The sequence below is a fragment of the Corvus moneduloides genome, chromosome 23 (genome assembly GCF_009650955.1).
Source record: "Corvus moneduloides isolate bCorMon1 chromosome 23, bCorMon1.pri, whole genome shotgun sequence".
Classification (NCBI taxonomy): Eukaryota; Metazoa; Chordata; class Aves; order Passeriformes; family Corvidae; genus Corvus; species Corvus moneduloides.
Genome location: NC_045498.1, coordinates 3,356,163 through 3,374,769, shown reverse-complemented (window position 1 = coordinate 3,374,769; position 18,607 = coordinate 3,356,163). Strand labels below are relative to the sequence as shown.

The 18,607-nt window shown below is 49.7% G+C and overlaps 1 protein-coding gene across 4 annotated transcripts; it reads right to left on the bottom strand.

Moving 5' to 3' along the window:
* Positions 1–24: 24 nt before the first annotated feature.
* INPP5B (inositol polyphosphate-5-phosphatase B) lies at positions 25–15,309 on the bottom strand. 4 transcript variants are annotated; one of them, XM_032132052.1, is made up of 22 exons: positions 14,894–15,309; positions 14,521–14,600; positions 14,029–14,126; positions 13,624–13,653; positions 13,038–13,148; positions 10,116–10,209; positions 8,568–8,738; positions 7,760–7,861; positions 7,267–7,381; positions 6,540–6,656; positions 6,036–6,223; positions 5,395–5,506; positions 5,124–5,233; positions 4,118–4,253; positions 3,505–3,615; positions 2,709–2,871; positions 2,329–2,564; positions 2,025–2,138; positions 1,581–1,665; positions 1,106–1,233; positions 744–855; positions 325–446 (listed from the first exon to the last, which is right to left on the bottom strand). In XM_032132052.1, the coding sequence occupies exons 1-22, from the start codon at positions 14,948–14,950 to the stop codon at positions 325–327; spliced, it is 2,592 nt and encodes an 863-aa protein (XP_031987943.1). In that variant the 5' UTR covers positions 14,951–15,309. The 4 variants fall into 4 exon arrangements, with proteins under 4 accessions (XP_031987944.1, XP_031987946.1, XP_031987945.1 ...); XM_032132053.1 differs by lacking the exon at positions 13,624–13,653 and having other exon boundaries at positions 25–446; XM_032132055.1 differs by lacking the exons at positions 13,038–13,148; positions 13,624–13,653; positions 14,029–14,126; positions 14,521–14,600; positions 14,894–15,309 and adding exons at positions 10,878–10,933; positions 11,030–11,130 and having other exon boundaries at positions 25–446.
* Between the last annotated feature and the right edge of the window lie 3,298 nt (positions 15,310–18,607).

Below are 18,607 nucleotides of genomic sequence, written 5' to 3'. Positions count from 1 at the left end.
GCCGCCACCGGGCAGAGGCCGGGAAAAGGCTCCAGATGTTTTTATTTAAAGAGCAGGAACTTAAACATTCTCAGGTTTTTTAGCAAGTTAAATAAAATATAGTGTAAATATCAGCTGTCATATTTTTTACTTGTCTACATACAGCTTATTGAGAAACTTTATATACTTTACAGCGTAATCAGGTGTCAAAATGCCTGATCTCTGCCTTCAAAAGCAATAGATTGTATAAAATATTGTGATATCAAAAAAAGTGCCAGTATAATGTACAAAAAATATTTTTACAGTAATTCAATGTCTAAAAGTCAGATTAAATGCATCTGATATTCATGGTAAATCATCTCTCACAAGGAACTGATGGATAAATTGCTGAGCTTTCCTCTTCTCAGCTATGTCAGGCGTGGGATGTCCAGGAGGAGGTCGGAGTAACAAGCCACCAAATACACTGGCTGCAGGGAAAAGCCACACAGACACACAGTGAGAGCCCAGTGGTAGCAGCAGGATATCACGGGGCATTCCACCAACCCCAATCCCAGGAAAGGGTGCCTGGCTTTGGAATGAGGTAGAATAATGCTGATGATCCCCATAGCTCTGGGTCACTTTCCCAGGCTCCTGCTTTTCTATGTACTATTCACTTAAAATAAAAGGTTCAAAGCAGTACAAGCCATGACTGCACTCGGGTATTAAGTGTTTTATTGCCCTAACTGTGCAGCCCCCTGAATAGAGGGTTATTTTGCTTGCCTTACCAAGAATATTCACATCCAAATGGTTTTTCCCTGAATTCTTCAGTAGTTCTCGTAGAAATGCCATCAGATATTCAAATACATTTTTATGGCACACTGGTAGGTCAGAGATAATCTGAGGAGGGAAAACGCCAACATTTATATTGCAGACACAGCAGTGGCTTCCAGCTGCACCTGCTCCCAACATCCCCCTGTCTGCAGGTGCCAACAGCTCTTCATAACCCAGAAGCACCAGTTCCAGATCCTTTCTATTAACAGATGATTAAGTTACTGAGAGCAAAACCCAGTGACTGGGTTTAGCAGAGGACAGTTTGCCTCCTCTCCCTCTGGAATTGGAGCTGGTCCCTCAGGGAAGCCAGCAATACCTGGCAGCTCAGCCCGTAGTTGCTGGCACTCTCCAGACAGGAGCTGTAGAACCTGCAGCAGATGACAGGCTCGGGCAAGCTCTCCAGGAAGAGCAGCAGGGCCTCTGCCACTGAGTGGTTGCTGCCCACTGATCCAAACATGGTTAAGGAAGAGCACAGCACGATCTAGGCTGGTCCTATTTCTGCTGAAAAATGAATGAACTTTTGGTTAGGTGTCCCAGAACTCTGTCTACAGCTCACAGCTTTGGGTTAATCCCCTGGCCTCCAGACAAGCTGTTGCTGTTGGCAGTCGGACACTTGTGTAACTCACTGACATTGCCAGGACTCAACAGAGGCTTTCGGGGCGATGGCTCGAAGCCACGAGGAAATGCAGAGCTCAGTTACCCCAGGAAGAGAGACAGCAACTTAAAAACCTCTCTGAATTTTGGTCACTCTGGCATAGTGAGCCCTCCTGGACATCAGTCTAAAAGGATACGGAAAGTATCATACATTCCCTTGTCCAAACAGTCTCGGATTTGCTCAAATTCGGATCTGAGGCCTGGCTGCTGAAACAGGTCCTCCTGCAAAGACAAGCCTTTATCAGTCCAAGGAAAATAGAAGAATTTTGAGTAAATAGAACAATGTCCTTATAATCTGCCTGGAAAATCTTTCCAAATTGGTGGTTATCACCCAAGTTTCAGCACAAACAGCTCTAGGAAGGCTGTGGCACTGCAGTGAGAGCAGTGCAGGAGGACACTGCTGATGCCTGGACACATAGACACAGTCACCAGCACCAAACACTACAGCCTGGGGCATCGGGATCACTTATCTCTCATGGCCTTTGACCAAACACACTCAGCTCGCAGTGATTGGTATTACCAGTATCTTCTTCAAAACTTAACCTAATGCAAACATCTCATTCTGTGTTTCCAGTGCCAACCTGCTGGGAAGCGTTGCGATTCAAGTGATCCACCATCATCCACAGCTCTTTTGGGATGTCTGTAGGCTTTTCATCTTGGGCAGGATCATCACTCATGTCTACTGGCATCAGGGTCTGAGGGAGGGCAGTGTGGGCAGGAAGGAGACAAACAAAACGTAGCTAGCCAAGTTCTTATTCAACTTGGCAAAAATACTTCACAAAGCTTATACCTGAGAACTGAAACTTTTTAATAAAAATAGGCAGGCCTTAGCATCTAGTTTTAATGCTCTTGTGTGTTTGGAAGGGAATCTTGTCTTTAACTCACAAGTTTCCGAATGGATTCTGCTGACATGTCCTGGATTGGTTCCCTCATGTAACACAGTGTATGGATGGGAGACCCAAAGCAACTTGGCAAATAGTTGCCTGTTACGGAGAGAAAATAATCTTTCCCTCTGACAAGATGTAAGACTAAGATATCTTCAAGTTTTTCCTCTCCAGAGTTTAAGCGAGTAGCTGTTGATTTATTAACAAACACCTCCAGCTCAACTGTGATCTCAGCATCTGCCAGATGATAAAAAACCCAGACTCAGTTACAACCAGTATTAAACCAACAGCCTGCAAACAGGCACAGCGCTCTCAGAAGTGTAGAGGAAACTAAGCCAGAAGGGGACAATATTAACATGAGACAAACAAGGAGGAGCTCACCTGAGAGCAAGAAGCCCTTACTGGGATTAGCAGTCAGCCACTCCTTGCAGTAGGTTTCCTCATCTGGTTTGCTGATAAATTCGAACTGGCAGGGCACTTGGCCATTGCGGATTGTAAACCTCTCTACGTGCAGCTGCATGTATTTAACATCCTTGAAATGGATCTAGAAACAAATATCAGTCAACATCATCAGCCGATTCCACCTTGCTGAGCAGCAATTCCTGTCCTATGGTTTAATTATTAAGCAGCAAGACAACTAGATTAACCCCTTGCTCCCACATCCCATCTCTTCCAGGACTGCATAGGATCACACTTGCTTACTCTGAATGCCGAAGTCCTTTGCATCAGTGGGCCCTTTAAAACAAATGCTCCCCTCAAATAACTACAATAAAATTGAGAACAAGATAGCTGTAGCCTCAAGTGTCTCCTAGGCTTATCTTTATAGTCCCAACACACAAAGCAAACGCTGGTTTGTGACCTTCTCCAGATCCTTATGATTTTACATTCTATGTTTGAAAGCACAAGTCAGAGCAAGGGTCACAAACCACCTTTTTACTTTCTCTCTTCCCACCTCAGGGAATGACACACCCTGTGTTTCAGCCTTGGACTGTGAATGGAATTCACTGGCATCTAAACAGGAACAAAGATTCCCGGGGCTTGTAAACAGAGAGCAGCTGAAAGTCAAAATATTCTACTTTTTGGAACCAGACCCCAGGGCCTAGAATCCATCTTCTACTGCTGGGGTCTAGGGTTTCTCAGTTCCTTCAGGGAGTGCTGGCACATGACCATGCCCTACCTCTCTGCAGGACAGTGTCACCGAGGGAATGTTGGCATTCTCCAGCTTATCCAGGGAGCGGACTATTTCCTCAAAGGCTTTTCGATAGAGCTCCTCATTCACAACCTTCACCTGAAAAGGACACACACTGCAACAGCTAGCATTTGTTGTGCCTCTGCAGAACAGCTGGAACACAGCTGGAAACATGGGAAGTAATTTGATTTTAGCAGCACACTGGAGTATACAACACAGGGAATGGGCAGAGCTGCTTGGAGCACTAATCTCCAAGATCTTCTCATGATCCAACAGTAAAGGACCTTGCCATACCAGCAAGAGTCACTCAGTCAGTACTAAATTAACCTTTTATTTTTTCCCCTCAGAAGAAATCAGAAGTTTGACAACACACTACTGTGTTCCCAAAGAACACCAACAGATACTCAGGCCTCGTCCATCTTAACTGCAGTATCATTTACACAACCCTTGCTTACTATGATCAACAATCCCATCTCCATATATGATCCAGCCCACCTTTCAAGCCATTGTTTTCTGCGAATGCCATAAAAGCAGGAGAGAGAAATCAGCACCCACGGGATGAGGTCAGCAGAGTTACTTCATCCAGCACTGACATACTTACCCCAATATCAAACACAGAGCTCACTGGCTTGTGGTCACTGAGCTTCAGAGCCATGTGGCTGCGATAGCTCAGCTGGGCAATGTTCTGCCCTTTCCAGAGTATTCGATCACACCACGCTGGAACACGACACTTCTCACTAAAACAGAGGGAAAAATCACCGTTTCCAGGCACAGTTCAAGTGCAGTAACAACACGGGGCAGAACACTGCTTGCCCAGAGATCAGGGTTTCCTGCCATGGCCTGGAGCTCATTCTCTATCAAAGTGTGTTTTTAACAATTTCTTTACATAGATACAAAAAGCTTGAGTTTCTACTATAAGGTATCTCCAGTGCACGCTTTACTTCCTACTTCTTCAAAGGTGCAAGATACAATTAACGTACAAAGCAATACTCAGGTATTTTTGACCATAAGAGCCATGAAAAATAAAAACTCAGGCTCTACATTTAAAGTTTGCATTTATTGTTTTCACTGACAGCTGCACAGATTTAATTTCTGCACTTGCAACTGAAGTTCCTGGTTTGCTAAGACTAGAGGAGCTGCTCTGTGTATAGAGCATTACAAGAAAGATGGTTCTCGTAGGCTTTTGAAGAACAGCACAGCTGACTCCATGTCAACCCTGACTGGTCTCACCTGAACAGGTACAGGAGAGATCAGCAAAAATGAGATCCTAAAAATTTTGCTTGGGAAAAAAACCAACAAACCAGACAAAAGAGAATTTAACTGGCTAAAAGGATTAATTAACTTTGTACACCTCTAAGAGGAAACCTAATAGGATTATTACTGGGAAAAAAATATTGGGAATATCTGACAAATAGTTGTGGGAGAAAAACAACGTAAATAGACAAAAACAGGAGATGAATTTTGGAGCGAAGGGAGACAACCAGAAATAATCTCAGAACTGTTCCTATTTACAGCATTAGACCTGCAATTTTTTTTAGCCTTGTTTTTACTTCCCTCAGTGATAAGACCAGCCATTTGTAGCATCACATCTGAGACAATCACTGTACCTTGTGTCCCAGTCATCACAGCCAGCATCATACTTGTATGTTGGCTGGAAAGAGATCTCTCCCTCTGTGAAGCCTTCAAAGGCTGCATTTGCCTTCATTTGCCTCTTCAGCTACAAAAGAAGAAAAGATGAAAACTTTAATTTTAGAGAAGCTCAAGCACAATTTCCATATGGAGTAAAAAGGAGACACTGAGCACAGAAAAGGCCAAGGAGTTGTGTGGTTTGTACCAAGCAGCCTTAACACCATGTGCAGGTAGGTGAGACATCAGTACCTGGTCATACTGGCAAAGCTCTAGAAATGCTTTCTCCTCTACAAGCTGCTTCACTTTTGCCACATCCAGTTCCTCCAGCCGATAATTGAGGTCCCCCAGCCATAGGATCACACTGAAAGAGAACATACACCAGAATGTGCAGAGGCCTGAAGCTGCCCCAGAGTGCAGCTGGCCGTGGGCAGCAGCTCCACTATGCAGCTCTGGGGCTCTCCCCATCACAACCCCTCTGATGAGAGCAGCCATAGCTGCTCTTATCAGGAATAACAAGAGTGAAAACTTGAAAGAGAAGCTACCGTTTCTATTTCTGATGTTATTAATCACTGTTCTGCATGTTTGTCACTATCTCTTAATAACTGGCGCTGTTATTATTCCATGGTGACTGAATTCCACAGCTGGGGAAGTCAGTGCTTATTCCTGCCCCATTCCCACTCCAGGCTTGAGAATAAAACAAGGCTTGGGAGAGCATAAGGCGACAAGCAACCTGTCAGAACTATGTGGGTGAGCCCTGTCCAAACCAGGTAAAGCATTTCCAGCTCTTCCAGCTGATGTTATGCCACTGAGCCCCCCTCCTCGTCCCTGGCACATTCACAAGGTGCTCCCTTGCACATGCCATAATTCCCACAGCCAGATGGGAAGCATACTCGTGTTTGCCAATAGTGAGAGGGGGCAAATTTGGATCCGACTGGCAGAACTGCATCCGAGAGCAGATGTCTTTGAAGTCCTGGTTCCTCCGCTCGTATTCCTCTGTGTGAGCTGCGAGGTGAGAATTCACAATGCACATGCTGGTGTTATGGAATTTAAACCTGATGGCAACACCACCTTTGTTACCCTGAAAGATAAAGACAAAGACATTGGTCAGAAGCTTCTACACTGCAGATGAGTTACGAGCACTGGACAAGCCAGAAGACTTTGAGACAGACTGTTTATTCCAGAGGAAGGAATAGGCTGAAAATCCTAATTAGTGATTACTGCATTGAACATTAGCAAGCACCTGGCAGTCCCTCTTGCAGTGCCCTGAGCTGGCATGGGGATAGGACTATCTGCTTCTAGAGGCAGCCACAGCCTTAGCTGGAGGAATAACCGTTGCATCCAAGGAGAGGGGCTCTTCCAAATCTCACCCCTTCTCATGCAGTTACCATTCTTACCATCCTCCCCATGATTCCAGTTCCCACAGTCTCAGCTTCTACCTCAGAGATGTTCAAAGCAAGGTCTGCCTTCACATACAACAGGAGCATGATCCCCACCAGACGCACAAGTTTCACCTGAAAAACAGACCCTGGTCCATTCAATGCTGTAATGGAAGAAGTTTTGCTGAGAGAAGGCACATTGCCCCCCATCCATAACATGGGTCACCAAAAAGAAAGTTTCAAGATCATCCAGTGCACCAGCAGGGCTCACAGTGCACAGGCCCTCAGCAGCACAGCCCAGGAAGGACCTGGGAGCAACATCAGTAAAGGAAGTTGAAGCCCAAAGCAAGAGCCACAGCACATGCATAAGCCCATGGAAGGAGCTTCCCTTCAACAGCAGAGACAAGAGATGAAGCAGACCTGTAGAGCAGGAGCTAAAACATAAGCAGTATTCCTAACAAAATACCTTCACAATTCATTCCCCCATGCATCGTAGGCAGGCATGGAAGAAGGTACAAAATTTCCTATTCTCCTTCCCCAAGACAGCAGAAGCTCCCTTTGAGTGGGGAAGCCTGGCTCTGTTTCCCATCCTGCCCCTGCCTCAGCACCCTGCACAGAAACACTACCTATAGAACATGCAGAGCCTCTGGAAGACACAGTCACTGACAACAAGAGAAAGTAGAGGGAAAAGAGGCCCAAGTGGAAAATTACTCCACACTCAAACCTCCCCAAAAGCCACATTTACCTTTGCATATTTGGCATCTGGGTGAAGACTATCAGTTACAGCTTTAAACCATTCTTCTTCCTTCGGTGTGTCATTGAAAAAGAAGGCTTCTTTAGTCAGATCAAGCTCCTGGAAACTGTGTTAGAGAAAGGAACCCATGGATGCATGCATTTGTTTGTAACTGTCCAACCCCTGAAGAACTAAATCAGCTTATACTCACTAAATTTATACCTGAAAACTCAAATTCAGTTATATTGATTGTAGATGTATGTTAAATGTAAAGCTAAACTACTGTCATTATTACATCAAATGGCATTAAGGATTTTGTAACTCTGAGAGGCCAAACGCTACCAGACCACCAGCCCTTACCAGCTGTGGACACACCCACCCCGGAGCCGTGCAATGCACTACAGCAGTGTCAACATTCCTGTGGTGTCCTGGCTGAACTCCTCTGTGGGACAGATCCACCAGCACAGTCCAGATTTGTGAGGATGGGCCAGGGATAGACACTCACCCCACGCAGTAAATGTCAGGAGGGTCAGCATCACACCTCAGCCAAGGCTGGAGGCTCTCCATGGGCGACTGACCATTCACATTGTATGTCCCGACAAAAACCCTGCAAAGACAGTGACAGAATCCCAGAGCTGCAAACTGCAGAGCCCAGGAAATAGCACTGCTATTAACCAGGTAAATAATGTTCCATATAACTAACCTGTTGCCAGGGAAAATTAAGAAACGTGACAAAGTTTAAGTCCCTAAAATGATTTAGCTACAGCTGCACCTTTACAGACACATTTTTACAGAAGGACACATTGTTATACACAAAGTATTAAAGAAATAACAAAAATAAGACGGTATCTGTGCAGTAGCAGTTTGAAATTATAAATTCACAGAATGAAATGCATAAAACAATTTCAAACACAGTAAAGTTTTGGTCCTAATTATATATTTCACTCAAGCTCTTTCTTACGAGCTTATTGGAACAACTACATGGATAAGCAGTGGACAAAAATGGAGAGGGAGAAGGCTGGAGTGTGCAGAGCTGATGCATTTCCAGACACAAATAAGCACAGAAAAAAGTGATTTCCAAAAGGCCATTTCCTCCACAAGAACCATGAGGCAAGTCTTGATAGAGACATGAATGAAATTCTGCTCTGCTCATGCCTAAACGTGGAAGGAAAACTATTCTGGAAAGTATGGATCATACTTTTCTACAGAAATTCCTGTTTGTGGGGACACAGGATGGACTAGATGAGTTATTCTGACAGTCTATGCTAAGTTACAACCCACAAAAGTAAGTTCTTCTCAAGAACGATCATTACCTGTAGTTCCGGATGTGTGTGTAGGAGTCCTCCATTTGTACAAGCTGAGATTTAATGATAGTATCTCTTAGTCCAAACTTTGGTTCTGATAAGATTGAGGCCTTGTTCGAAGCCATGACACGGGAGGCCCGAACCTGTTCAGTTCTCACTTCAGGCTTGAGTTTGTTTTGCCTGCAAATGAAAGCAAAACTGCAGATGAAGCCCAGGCTATCCCCACACCCTAACTAGCACATTTCTGCCACTGAGGCCTTAATTCAAATTTTTCTGTCTGTTCACTAAAGACAGATAACATTTGGGATAAGCCAAGAAGACTGAAAAGAGCATTTCTTAGCAGGGTTGAAATCTCCAGACAAAACCAGTTTAACTAACTGAAACAACAAATGGTTTTCACCATCTTGCTGCAGCCTGTTGACACAGAGCAGGCCTTACTCACACCTGGAAAATGAAACAAAACCTGTACATCTTCCCTGCTTACTGGAGCAAGGAGAGGGAAATCTCATCTCCCTCTGCCTCTGCTCAGCCCTTCTGACCTCAGCCAGAAAATGAAGAACTGTGTTTGTTTGTAAAGCCTTCTGGTGGATATCTTCCAGCTCTGCCCAGAGTGGGTGGAGGTAGAGGTGGTTTTACTTTGTGTCTCCTGGCTCTGCAAACTCCTTTTGCAAAGGAATAATGCCACAGCTTGGGAATTCCCACCAGCAATTGGATGGTATAAATTTAAGGTCAGCAACCTGCATACCAGTGCCAAGGACAGCACATGGACAGACTCTGAATTATATGCATCAGGGTCCACAAAGTCCTGGGAACTGGAAAATGAAACTGTAACATTTTAAGAGTGTATCTATGAGACACAGTGGCTGTAAGCCAAAGCTCTCTGAATTCAAAATAAACAGTGCTAGCAGGCCCCGTCCCACTAAACAGCCAAAATATGCCCAAACAGGGGACTGACAGTATTGTGTCTGAGGGAGTGGAATGAAATTTCCACTAATGTTTTGACAGCATGCTTATGCTGAACTTTTTTCTCTCTTAACTAGAACCTGCAGATTCTCATCTCAAAAAGTTGCCAGCTTCTGCTCTGACCCCCTCACCTCTGTGCACTGACCCACCACGGCTACCAGCAGATGGAACTGCTAACATGGCCACAGGATTGCTGCAGCGGGTGAGTGCAGAGCTCACCCACTGGCACCAGAGACACTCCCTTCCCTTCCCCTCAGTGTCCAGGAAACCCACATCACCAGAAAAACCCATATCACCAAGAAGCTCAAAGAGCTCTCTGTACATTCTGATTCTTTCTCTAGACATCAAAGCACCAACCATTTACCAAACCCAGTTCATTCCATCCTTACACAATCACCCAGGATCCAGAAGGCTGGTGGTCTCTGTGTTTACTGTCACTATACTGAGACCCTGTGAGGAGGGAGGCACAACTAAACCAGCACAGAAATGTGGCCACCACTTTTACTCCTCACTTGACCTTCCACAAGGAGTTGCTGATGTGCACAGCTCACTTCAGCTGCAGCACCAAAACTGAACATGACAGAGACGCTGTACCTGGGAGCGCTTCTATCACTGCTGTCGTGGCTGCAGCTCTGACTGACTGCAGCTTTTCTTCCATTTTGTTTGACACCTTCAGAGCCAACCGCTTCTGGAAAAAAAAAAAACCAAAAAGTTTCACTTTAACCACAAAGTGTTCTTCAATTTATCAACATGCTTATGTAAACACTGGCAAAAATCTGTGGGCAGAAAATAATTTAGATTTGTGTGGAAAAACAAAGTACCCCACAGTCTCTCTTTCAGCTATCTGACAGATTTAGCTTACTCTGACCCAACTGTTTTGTGATGATGCAGCTTCCCCTGCAGAGGAAGAAATGACAGGAGCCACAGAGAGCAGCAGAACCACTGTCTGCTGTGGGAGCACTTGCTGCTGGCTCTCCTTTACAGCTAAGCTGAAGCAGGACTTAGCAGCACAAAATCCAGGGCTTTATCCCAGGAATCTGAAAAATGTATGTTAATAGCAGATTTTTCCTTTCTGAAGCAAGACAGGAAGTACAAAGAAAGGGGGAAAAAAGGGGAAACAAACACACCACACAGTAGCATTTAAAGGGTTTCTACCTATATGTAAATACCCAGCAAGGCACAGGTGTCTCCCCCCTCAAGACACCTCAAGGGCCGTACAGAGTCACACCACGGACCCACTGAACCTCAGCAGAAACACCTGCCTCAATGCAAACTGCACACTCCTAAAAGAATAACAGGGCTGCTACCACACAAATCGAACTAACCACAGGAGTGACACTAAACACATCACACTACCTTAGCAAAATTTGACCAGTCTTTCAGCATTTTGTTTCAGTTACAATATTCTGCTCCTACAAGTTGCAAAATAACAGTTAAAAAAAAGGATTCCAGGGAAGGTCTCTGTGTTTAAGATGCAAAACCAGCAATCTTAAAATCATGCTCCTTACCACACAAATCTAATGATGAGGTAGAAATTGTTAAGATTGTTGGTTTCTAGGCATTCAGCTGAGCTTCTTCTTCAGTGAACACAGCCCAGAAAAAATTAAGATGTTATTGCTGTCACAGAACATTCTGCAGAACAAGAGCGCAAAACAGAAATAGAACTTGCAGTAGTTCACCCGGCCCTTGGGATACAAACCAGCTGGCAAGAAGTGGCCAAATTCTCAGCCTGGAAAACCTCTTCTGCCCAAGAGCCCTCTGAGAATAGACTGTGTAAGAGGATTTATCAGTGCCTGGATGCAGAAGAGCATGTGACTGAAACCTCACTGCAGATCACACAGCTCAAGTCAAGTAGAATTGACCAGGAGCACACAGAGATGCACTGGGAAGTATGGGCCTGGGGACCTGGGACACAGCAGTTTCTCCATGGGCATTACTCAATTACTACTCCTTGGACCTCTGCAAGCTCTCCCGATAACAGCCATGCAACATCCCCTTGAGAGTGAGTGACAGGAACCAACCTGAATCTTCACCTCAGTGGACACTGGTTACTTTTGTGCCAAGAGCAGATTCCCAGGCTTTATTACCCACATGGGTCCATGCCACTCGCCAGTATGCAGAAGGCATTATTGCAGAATGGAAAGACGTGTGAGCCTGCTGCTGACACAACTGCTACATGATCCAAAGATCGGAGTTATACATCACATCATGCATTTTAGCCTCGTGGGCGGAAATCAGCTTTAGGTAGCAACCTCCTAAGAAAGAGATTAGCTTTGGAAGAGGGCTGTTTTCTTTAGATAAATTTATATCTAGCCACAGATTTCTGTAGTCAGAGGAATCTATATGGTAACACTCTGAAGTGGAATAATGACCTTGTTCAATAATTGAACTGAGCACAGAAATACAGAGGAACATGCAGAGATTACAGGAGGTCTCAATTGCACAGGATTTGTAGTTAAATGATATTCAAGCAGTAATAAAGGCATTAATGTTAAAAATGTGCAGTGACATTATAGTATTGTTCTACAGCAGGAAAATGTATCATATCTCCTGGATAAAACAGGATTCATGCTTAGCGTCCAAAGGGGAGAATTAAATTAGCCTTCATGCAATGAGAGCAGCCCAGCCTAAACGCAGCAGGGTACAGCAAAATGCCAACATTCAGGTTTTGAATCCCACACTGACTTCCAGGAACTGCTGTAGCTCTGAATCTTCTCACACGCGCGCTCTTCAAAGCGGGAAACGCCACCAAGCACCGTGAGCGGCGGGGCCGGTGCAGCCCGCGCCCACCCACGGAGGAGGCGGCGGGAGAGCGCGGCCTGCCCGGCAGAGGCGACCCGGGCGCACGGGGTGAGCACCGGGCGGCAAAGCCGCCGGAGTCCCGGCAGCCAGCGCCCGGCAGCAGCTCCGCGCCCGCTGCCCGCGACGGAGCGGCCCCGAAGCGCCGCCGGAGCAGCCGGAGCCGCGACGGAGCTGCCCCTCCGCCTCCCTCCCGCCCGCCGCCGCGCCGCGGAGCTCCGGGAGCGCCGGGCGGGCGGTCAGCCCCGCCCCAGCCCCGGCCTCACTTCCCGGGACACACGCCGGCCGGGCAGCACGGTCCCCCCACCCGCCCCGGCGGGTCCCCGCGCTCACCTCGGCGGGCCCGCCCGCCCGCGGACATCGCCGCAGCTCGGCGCCACGGCCGCCCCGGCCCCAGCCCGGCCCCAGGGCCCGCCCCGGCCCGCCCCGGCCCGCCCCCGGGAGCCGCAACGCCGCAGCCCCGCGCCCGTTCGGCCTCGGGCCCGCAGAGCAGCCGCTGCCTGCGGCACAGAGCATCCGCCTCTGCCCCCCAAAACACCGACCATCGCTGCTGAGCTGCCTGACGACGGGGAATCGCGACCCACGACAGTGCTGGGCGAGTTTCAGCAGAGAGAGGTCAACGCTGCTCTTCCACACGCAGGAGAGACGAGCAGTCGCAACACCTGCCCGGCCAGACCCGTACGTGCACAGTCACATCCGCACGCATGGAGCTCGTACCTGGGCTGCACCTGCTGACCTCCTGCAGGAACGTGCGTGTGTGGGAGCCGAAGGGCAGCTGCACTCTCAGTCGATCGTCTGCTGAGCTGATCTGGACAGTCACGTCAGAGCCTGAGGACATCGGGAGAAAGAGCTCCTGTGGGTCGTGACAAGCCTTCGCAAACTCAGCGTTTCTTCATTCTACAACGGTGGGTGTGTGCATGCACTCAGCCTTTGGCAACATTTTGCCATGCGTTCTTACCATGTTCCTTTCCAAAATTTTACATGAGAATGCCACTTAAAATATAAAAATAATAATTTATAAAAATTTTTATTCTGCTTGTTCAGTGACAATAATTAATCTTCCAGCAGCAGTTGAAAGGCATATGAAAAATTAGTTCCCTTGGTTGAACGGGGGTGACGATGCTCATTAGCACCAACTAACAATGGCCAACAGCATGGCAACTGCCCCAGGAGCCACAGGGCACAACCCCTCCCCAGTCAACTCCCCCAGATCAAGAGCCCTCCACTCCTGCCCCACTGTGTGCAGCTGGCACAGGGCCCAGAGCACCTGTAATGCAGGCACTAAAGCAACCCCAGAACTCACCAATGACATGAAGGTCACTGTCAAGTACAACTGCAAAAGTAAGACAAAGTTCAGTTGAAAGCTAAGCAACAGATTTGCAGACTATGCTGATACTTTGAGGTTAGTGAGCTCAGCAACTTCTCCAAACTCCAAACGTTCCTTGCAGGAACAGAGGCAGGCAGAACAAACCTGCTGGGCAGGGGCTGTGGCTGGGGCCTGATGGGACATAGGTACTCTGGTCCTCACAGGGCCCTGCCAGAGATACCGTGTGATGCACAAGTTTCACCAAGGATTACAAACTGAAGAAAAAATGTGAAGGCAGAATAGATTGCAATTTTCAGGAAGTAGAACAGCAAAATATGGACTCCAAACCCCTTCATCCCATTCTTTGGAACTGGCCGCTGAGCCACCACAGTGTGTCAGTACCTTCTTCCACTGCAAACCCATCGCTGATGGGGATCACTCTCTCCAGTGAGACATCCTCAGCTGTGATGGCCATCCGCCGGTGAGTGTACACATAGATCCTGCAAGCACAGAGCAGACTTGGAGGTAAAGCCTCCTCAATTCTGGCATGTCTGTAGACAGACAAGCACAGACCCCATCCCACCCAGCAGCACCTGCTAGCACAGCCTCATGCAAATCCCAAAGTAACTCCTCAACCACGTGCCCACCCACCTGCTCACCCCATCGCTTAAATAATGTGTTCACATTACTGGCAGAGCAGAGCAGCTCATGGGCCTGGGGCTTCTCACTGACCACCCATAACATCAAGGCACCATGCCCTCAAACTGCTGCCCTACAAGACTGCACCCTGGTGATGGGAGGGGGTTCTCAGGCGGCTGTCGAGGCTCGTGAGAGACCCGGAGAGTTCCCTCAGATGCTCTCCCCGCCCGCCCCGCGCTCCCGTCCGGCACCCACGCGTGCTGCCCGCGGCACTCCACCAGGCCCAGCAGCCGGCTCTCCACACTCTCTCCCGACGCCAGCAGGCCCTGCACTGCCTGCGGCTGCGGGTCAAGGAACGGTGGGACAAGCGGCAGGGAGCGGGGACAGAGCGGACGGAGCGAAGATCGGCGGGAAGGAGCGGGGGGGAGGGGCAGGGACAAACCGGAGGGAGCGGGGACGGAGCGGAGGGAGCGCGGCGGGGACAACGGGAGGGAGCATCGGGAACAAATCGGAGGGGACGGGGACAGACCGGCGGGAGCGCGGCGGCACCGCGGGGACGGGCGGGAGCGGGGAGAGGGGCCCCGCCACCCCGCACGGCTCCGCGCCACCGGGGCCGATCAAAGGATACGATCCGGCAGGTCGCCCCCCTCGCTAGGCTCTCCTGGATGGCGACCGACTGGTCCATCTCCGCCCCGGCAGCGCGCCGGACGGCGCTCCCCGGGGCCGGCACCCAGCGGCTTCCCCGGCAGCGGCTGCGCGCTCTGGGCGGCTGTCGCGACACGATGCAACGCGGCGGCGGCGGCTCCCCCCAGCAGGGCCGCCCCCGCTGCCGCTCCGTTATCGCTCCGCTCCGGCCGCGGGACGGGCACGGAGCCGCCGGAAATAACGGGGCCGCCACAGGAACCACCGGCGGGAACGGTCGCGCCCGGGAGGGACGGCAGCCGAGAGGATGCTGCACGGCGGGATGCGAACGACGGGGGAGGCACGGCACGGCCCTACCCGGCGGCAACTCCTGCGGCCGAACCCCGCGCCTCCGGTCGGCCCTTCCCGGAAGGAAAGGGAGACGGAGAGGAGGAACCTCTCGGGTTGGCAGACATGGGAAAGGTTAATTTCCATGGAAAATCGCGAGATGCTCTTACTTTCAGTAGCACCTTGAAATTTTTTTTTTTTTTTTTTTTAATTTCAAGACGACCCAGCACAGGAGCCGGGTTAGTCTGCAAATCAATTAATGCGGAGTGTGGGAGTAGGTGCTATAAAATATCACCAGAGCCTTTTGCACTGTAGAGACGGAGTTTGGCCTAAATCAGCTCCTTCCACAAATGTAGGAGATGTAGGTCAAAAGACAGGGAAAATCCGAGTGGTCTTGGCTAGTGACAGCTCTGCACCACTTCCCCAGTCCCTCTCTGCTCACCAACGGACAAGGGAACAGTCTGAAATAGCTGCTATAAGCACCAAACCTTACAAGAATTGTGGTGCTGGGCTGTGTTTTTTGAGACAGAGGAACCCTTGACATGGATACGCTGACACTGGCCTGAAACAAGTTAAACGCATGCCCCAAACGCTGAACTGCGGTTTCGTTGTACCAGAACAGACACTGCAACGTGGGAAGGGCCGGTTGTGGTAGAATGACGCGTTTTCCATGCAGCCCCACATCCGCTCCCGCTGCTGCTCGCACGGCAGCACCCCGTTAGGGCTGGCAGTGCTCCATGAGGGCCAGCACCGCAGAGCCTTCCTGCCGGGAAAGTACGCAGGGCTCCAAGGGCTCAAACCTGCCCAGCCCAGCTCTCCCTCCCTCCCACAGGTCACACTGTGCTCAGCCACACTCAAAACACCAGCACCAAAGGGGCCTGACACAAAGATTTTAATATTTTGCAGTCTTTTCTCTAAGGAACCAGTGGCAGCAGAGGACAGGGCTGGCAGGGAACAGCACCGTGCGTGTGTGCTCAAGCGGCAGCGCATTGACTGCAGGTAATTCTGCCTGACCAGCTCCACCCGTGCCCTGTGTGCTGCAAGAACAGGCTGGGGGAGCGCCAGGGGTGGTTCATGCCCCAGGCTAATGGTCACCTCTGGGCTCTGCCTTAAGCAGTAGAGAACCATAGATGCGAAGCAGAATTATGAGACACTTTTAGCTTAATCTCATTTCCCTGCCTAAGACTGGGAGATGAAACATAAAGTTACTATTTTACCTACACAGGCAAGAAGCATTTTGTTGCCAGAGCACTTTGGAACTAACAGGTCAGAGGGGGTGCAGGGAGACTGTGCCACAACTAGGTCATTGATTAGAGCAGCCCCTGTGCCTCAGTCAAGGCAGAATTTTCTGGTTTTTAAGGAGAACTAATACCCTCATTCCATCTCCTGAGGTCCCCCATTCCAGCAGCACAGAAGCACACACTGCACCACTCCCAGGATCCACAGTTAGCTGGCAGATCTCTCAGACCTACAGGATTTGGACAGGGCAGAATCCCTTGGCGTAGCTTTCTGAGTGCATAGATTAAGTGCTTTTCCTCTGGATACACAGGGGGAATCTTGTTTTCAAGTATTTAAAATTTACTGAAATTCCAGGACTCACCCATCCTGGGATGGTGTAGGATTCAGAGAGCAGCTTAAGGCTAGGGTATAGGATCAGCAGTGGGGCCCTGCACAGGACCCTGAAGGGTGTGCAGCTGCCCATGAGCAGACGCAGAGGGCCCCAGACACCTTGTTTGTGGGACAGGGACAGTACAGAGGGAATTTGCTAGCAAACTTGGCCAAAGTCGGAGAGCAGCAGGATCCTACTGAGTTCTGCAGAGCTCTGCTGCAGGAGAGGCTGCAGAGCCTCCCAACTGCTGCCTAACTCCAGAGGGAAGTGGAGACCCCATAATTCAAGAGAAGGACCACCCCACACGACATGACCTTCAGGAGTGGGACCAATGTCACCTGCCCAGCGCTATTGACGTGAACTTTGCCGTCCAGTTTCAGACAGCTGACTTTTGGGGTGGCCAGGCAGCACTCCTGGTAACAGGCAGCCTTCATCCCACCAGCACAGGCTGGTTTGGCAGCCTTGCAGGCTTTGCTACATCCTGCCATGTAATTCAAGCCCATCTTCTTCATCTGGAAGGAGAGAGATATTAGCCTGGGGCTCATGCCGAGCCTTTAGTATTCGTATTACAGGAACACAGTGCTCTGCAGCCCAGGCCATACCTCACAGAAGTCCTGCCCCAAAATGCATCTAGTGACAGTCTTCCTGCCTTTGAAACACTTGTCCCCATGACAGGAAAACACTGCACACACTTTACCCTATGAGAGAAAGAACCAGGGAGACACCATATGTCCATCAGACTCCCAGGACAAAAACTGCATTTCAGACAGCCCTTCACTCCCGAGGGCTCCTCTCCACCCTCCTCCTCCCCACCCCCCCTCCCCTTTCTTCTGGTATTTGTGCTCTCTTAAGAATTTTAGATCCAGAGATAAAGGAGTACTCTAAAACTGCAAGAAACTACTGAAAGACTAGCAGAGCACACAAGTTTCAAGCCTCTTTTTTCTTCCTCTTAACAGGGCTCTGCAAAGATAAGCACATTCCCCACCACTAGGCTCAGGAAAGGGCTGCAGAGTCCGGTGGGTCCTGCACCCTCTGTGCAGCTGCAGGAAGGCTCATCCCCGTGGTCAGGTCAAACTACCTGAGCTGATGCAAGTGCTGGGCTGGGGAACAGGCCTGATGGACAGGGATAAGGCCCACTGGATAGGGCTCCTTATGGACTCCTTACTTCCAGTGCTTGTTCAGGATTTGTTGCCCTTCCAGAGTCAGCTTTTTACGCCATAAAGCAAGTGGAGGTGAGACCTTTTCCTGTCCCCTGCTCAGGTGGGAGCTCAGCTGTCCCGGCAGCCACAGACCCCAGAACCCATGGATGCAGCAGCCTCTGCTCCTGCGGTACCTACATTTTGCGGGGAAGGCCAAGGGGTGCTGGTGGTCGTCAGTGACACGGTGGTGGGTGGCAGGTCACCTGTAAACACATGAGGAGCCCTGTGAGGCTGCACCCAGCATACAGCCTGCACAGGGCCCTCCACAGTCACATAGGGCCGGATTCACCAGCATGGCTCATACTGTGGTCAGAGCTGCCAGGGCCACCCTGCCCCTCACCCAGCTCCAAGGACAGAGTGAGCCCCAGGGCAGAAGAGATGCAGTGGTGCAGCCACAGCCCCTCCACGATGGGTTCTGCCCACCCATCTCCCACCTCTGCCGCAGAACAAAGCTCGGCCGGTACCGTAGGCACTGGCGTTGAGCCTCAGGCAGAGCGGGCCAGCGCAGCACTCCAGGGCACACTGCTGCCTGCTCACACTGGCGTTGGTCCTGCACAGCTCCGCG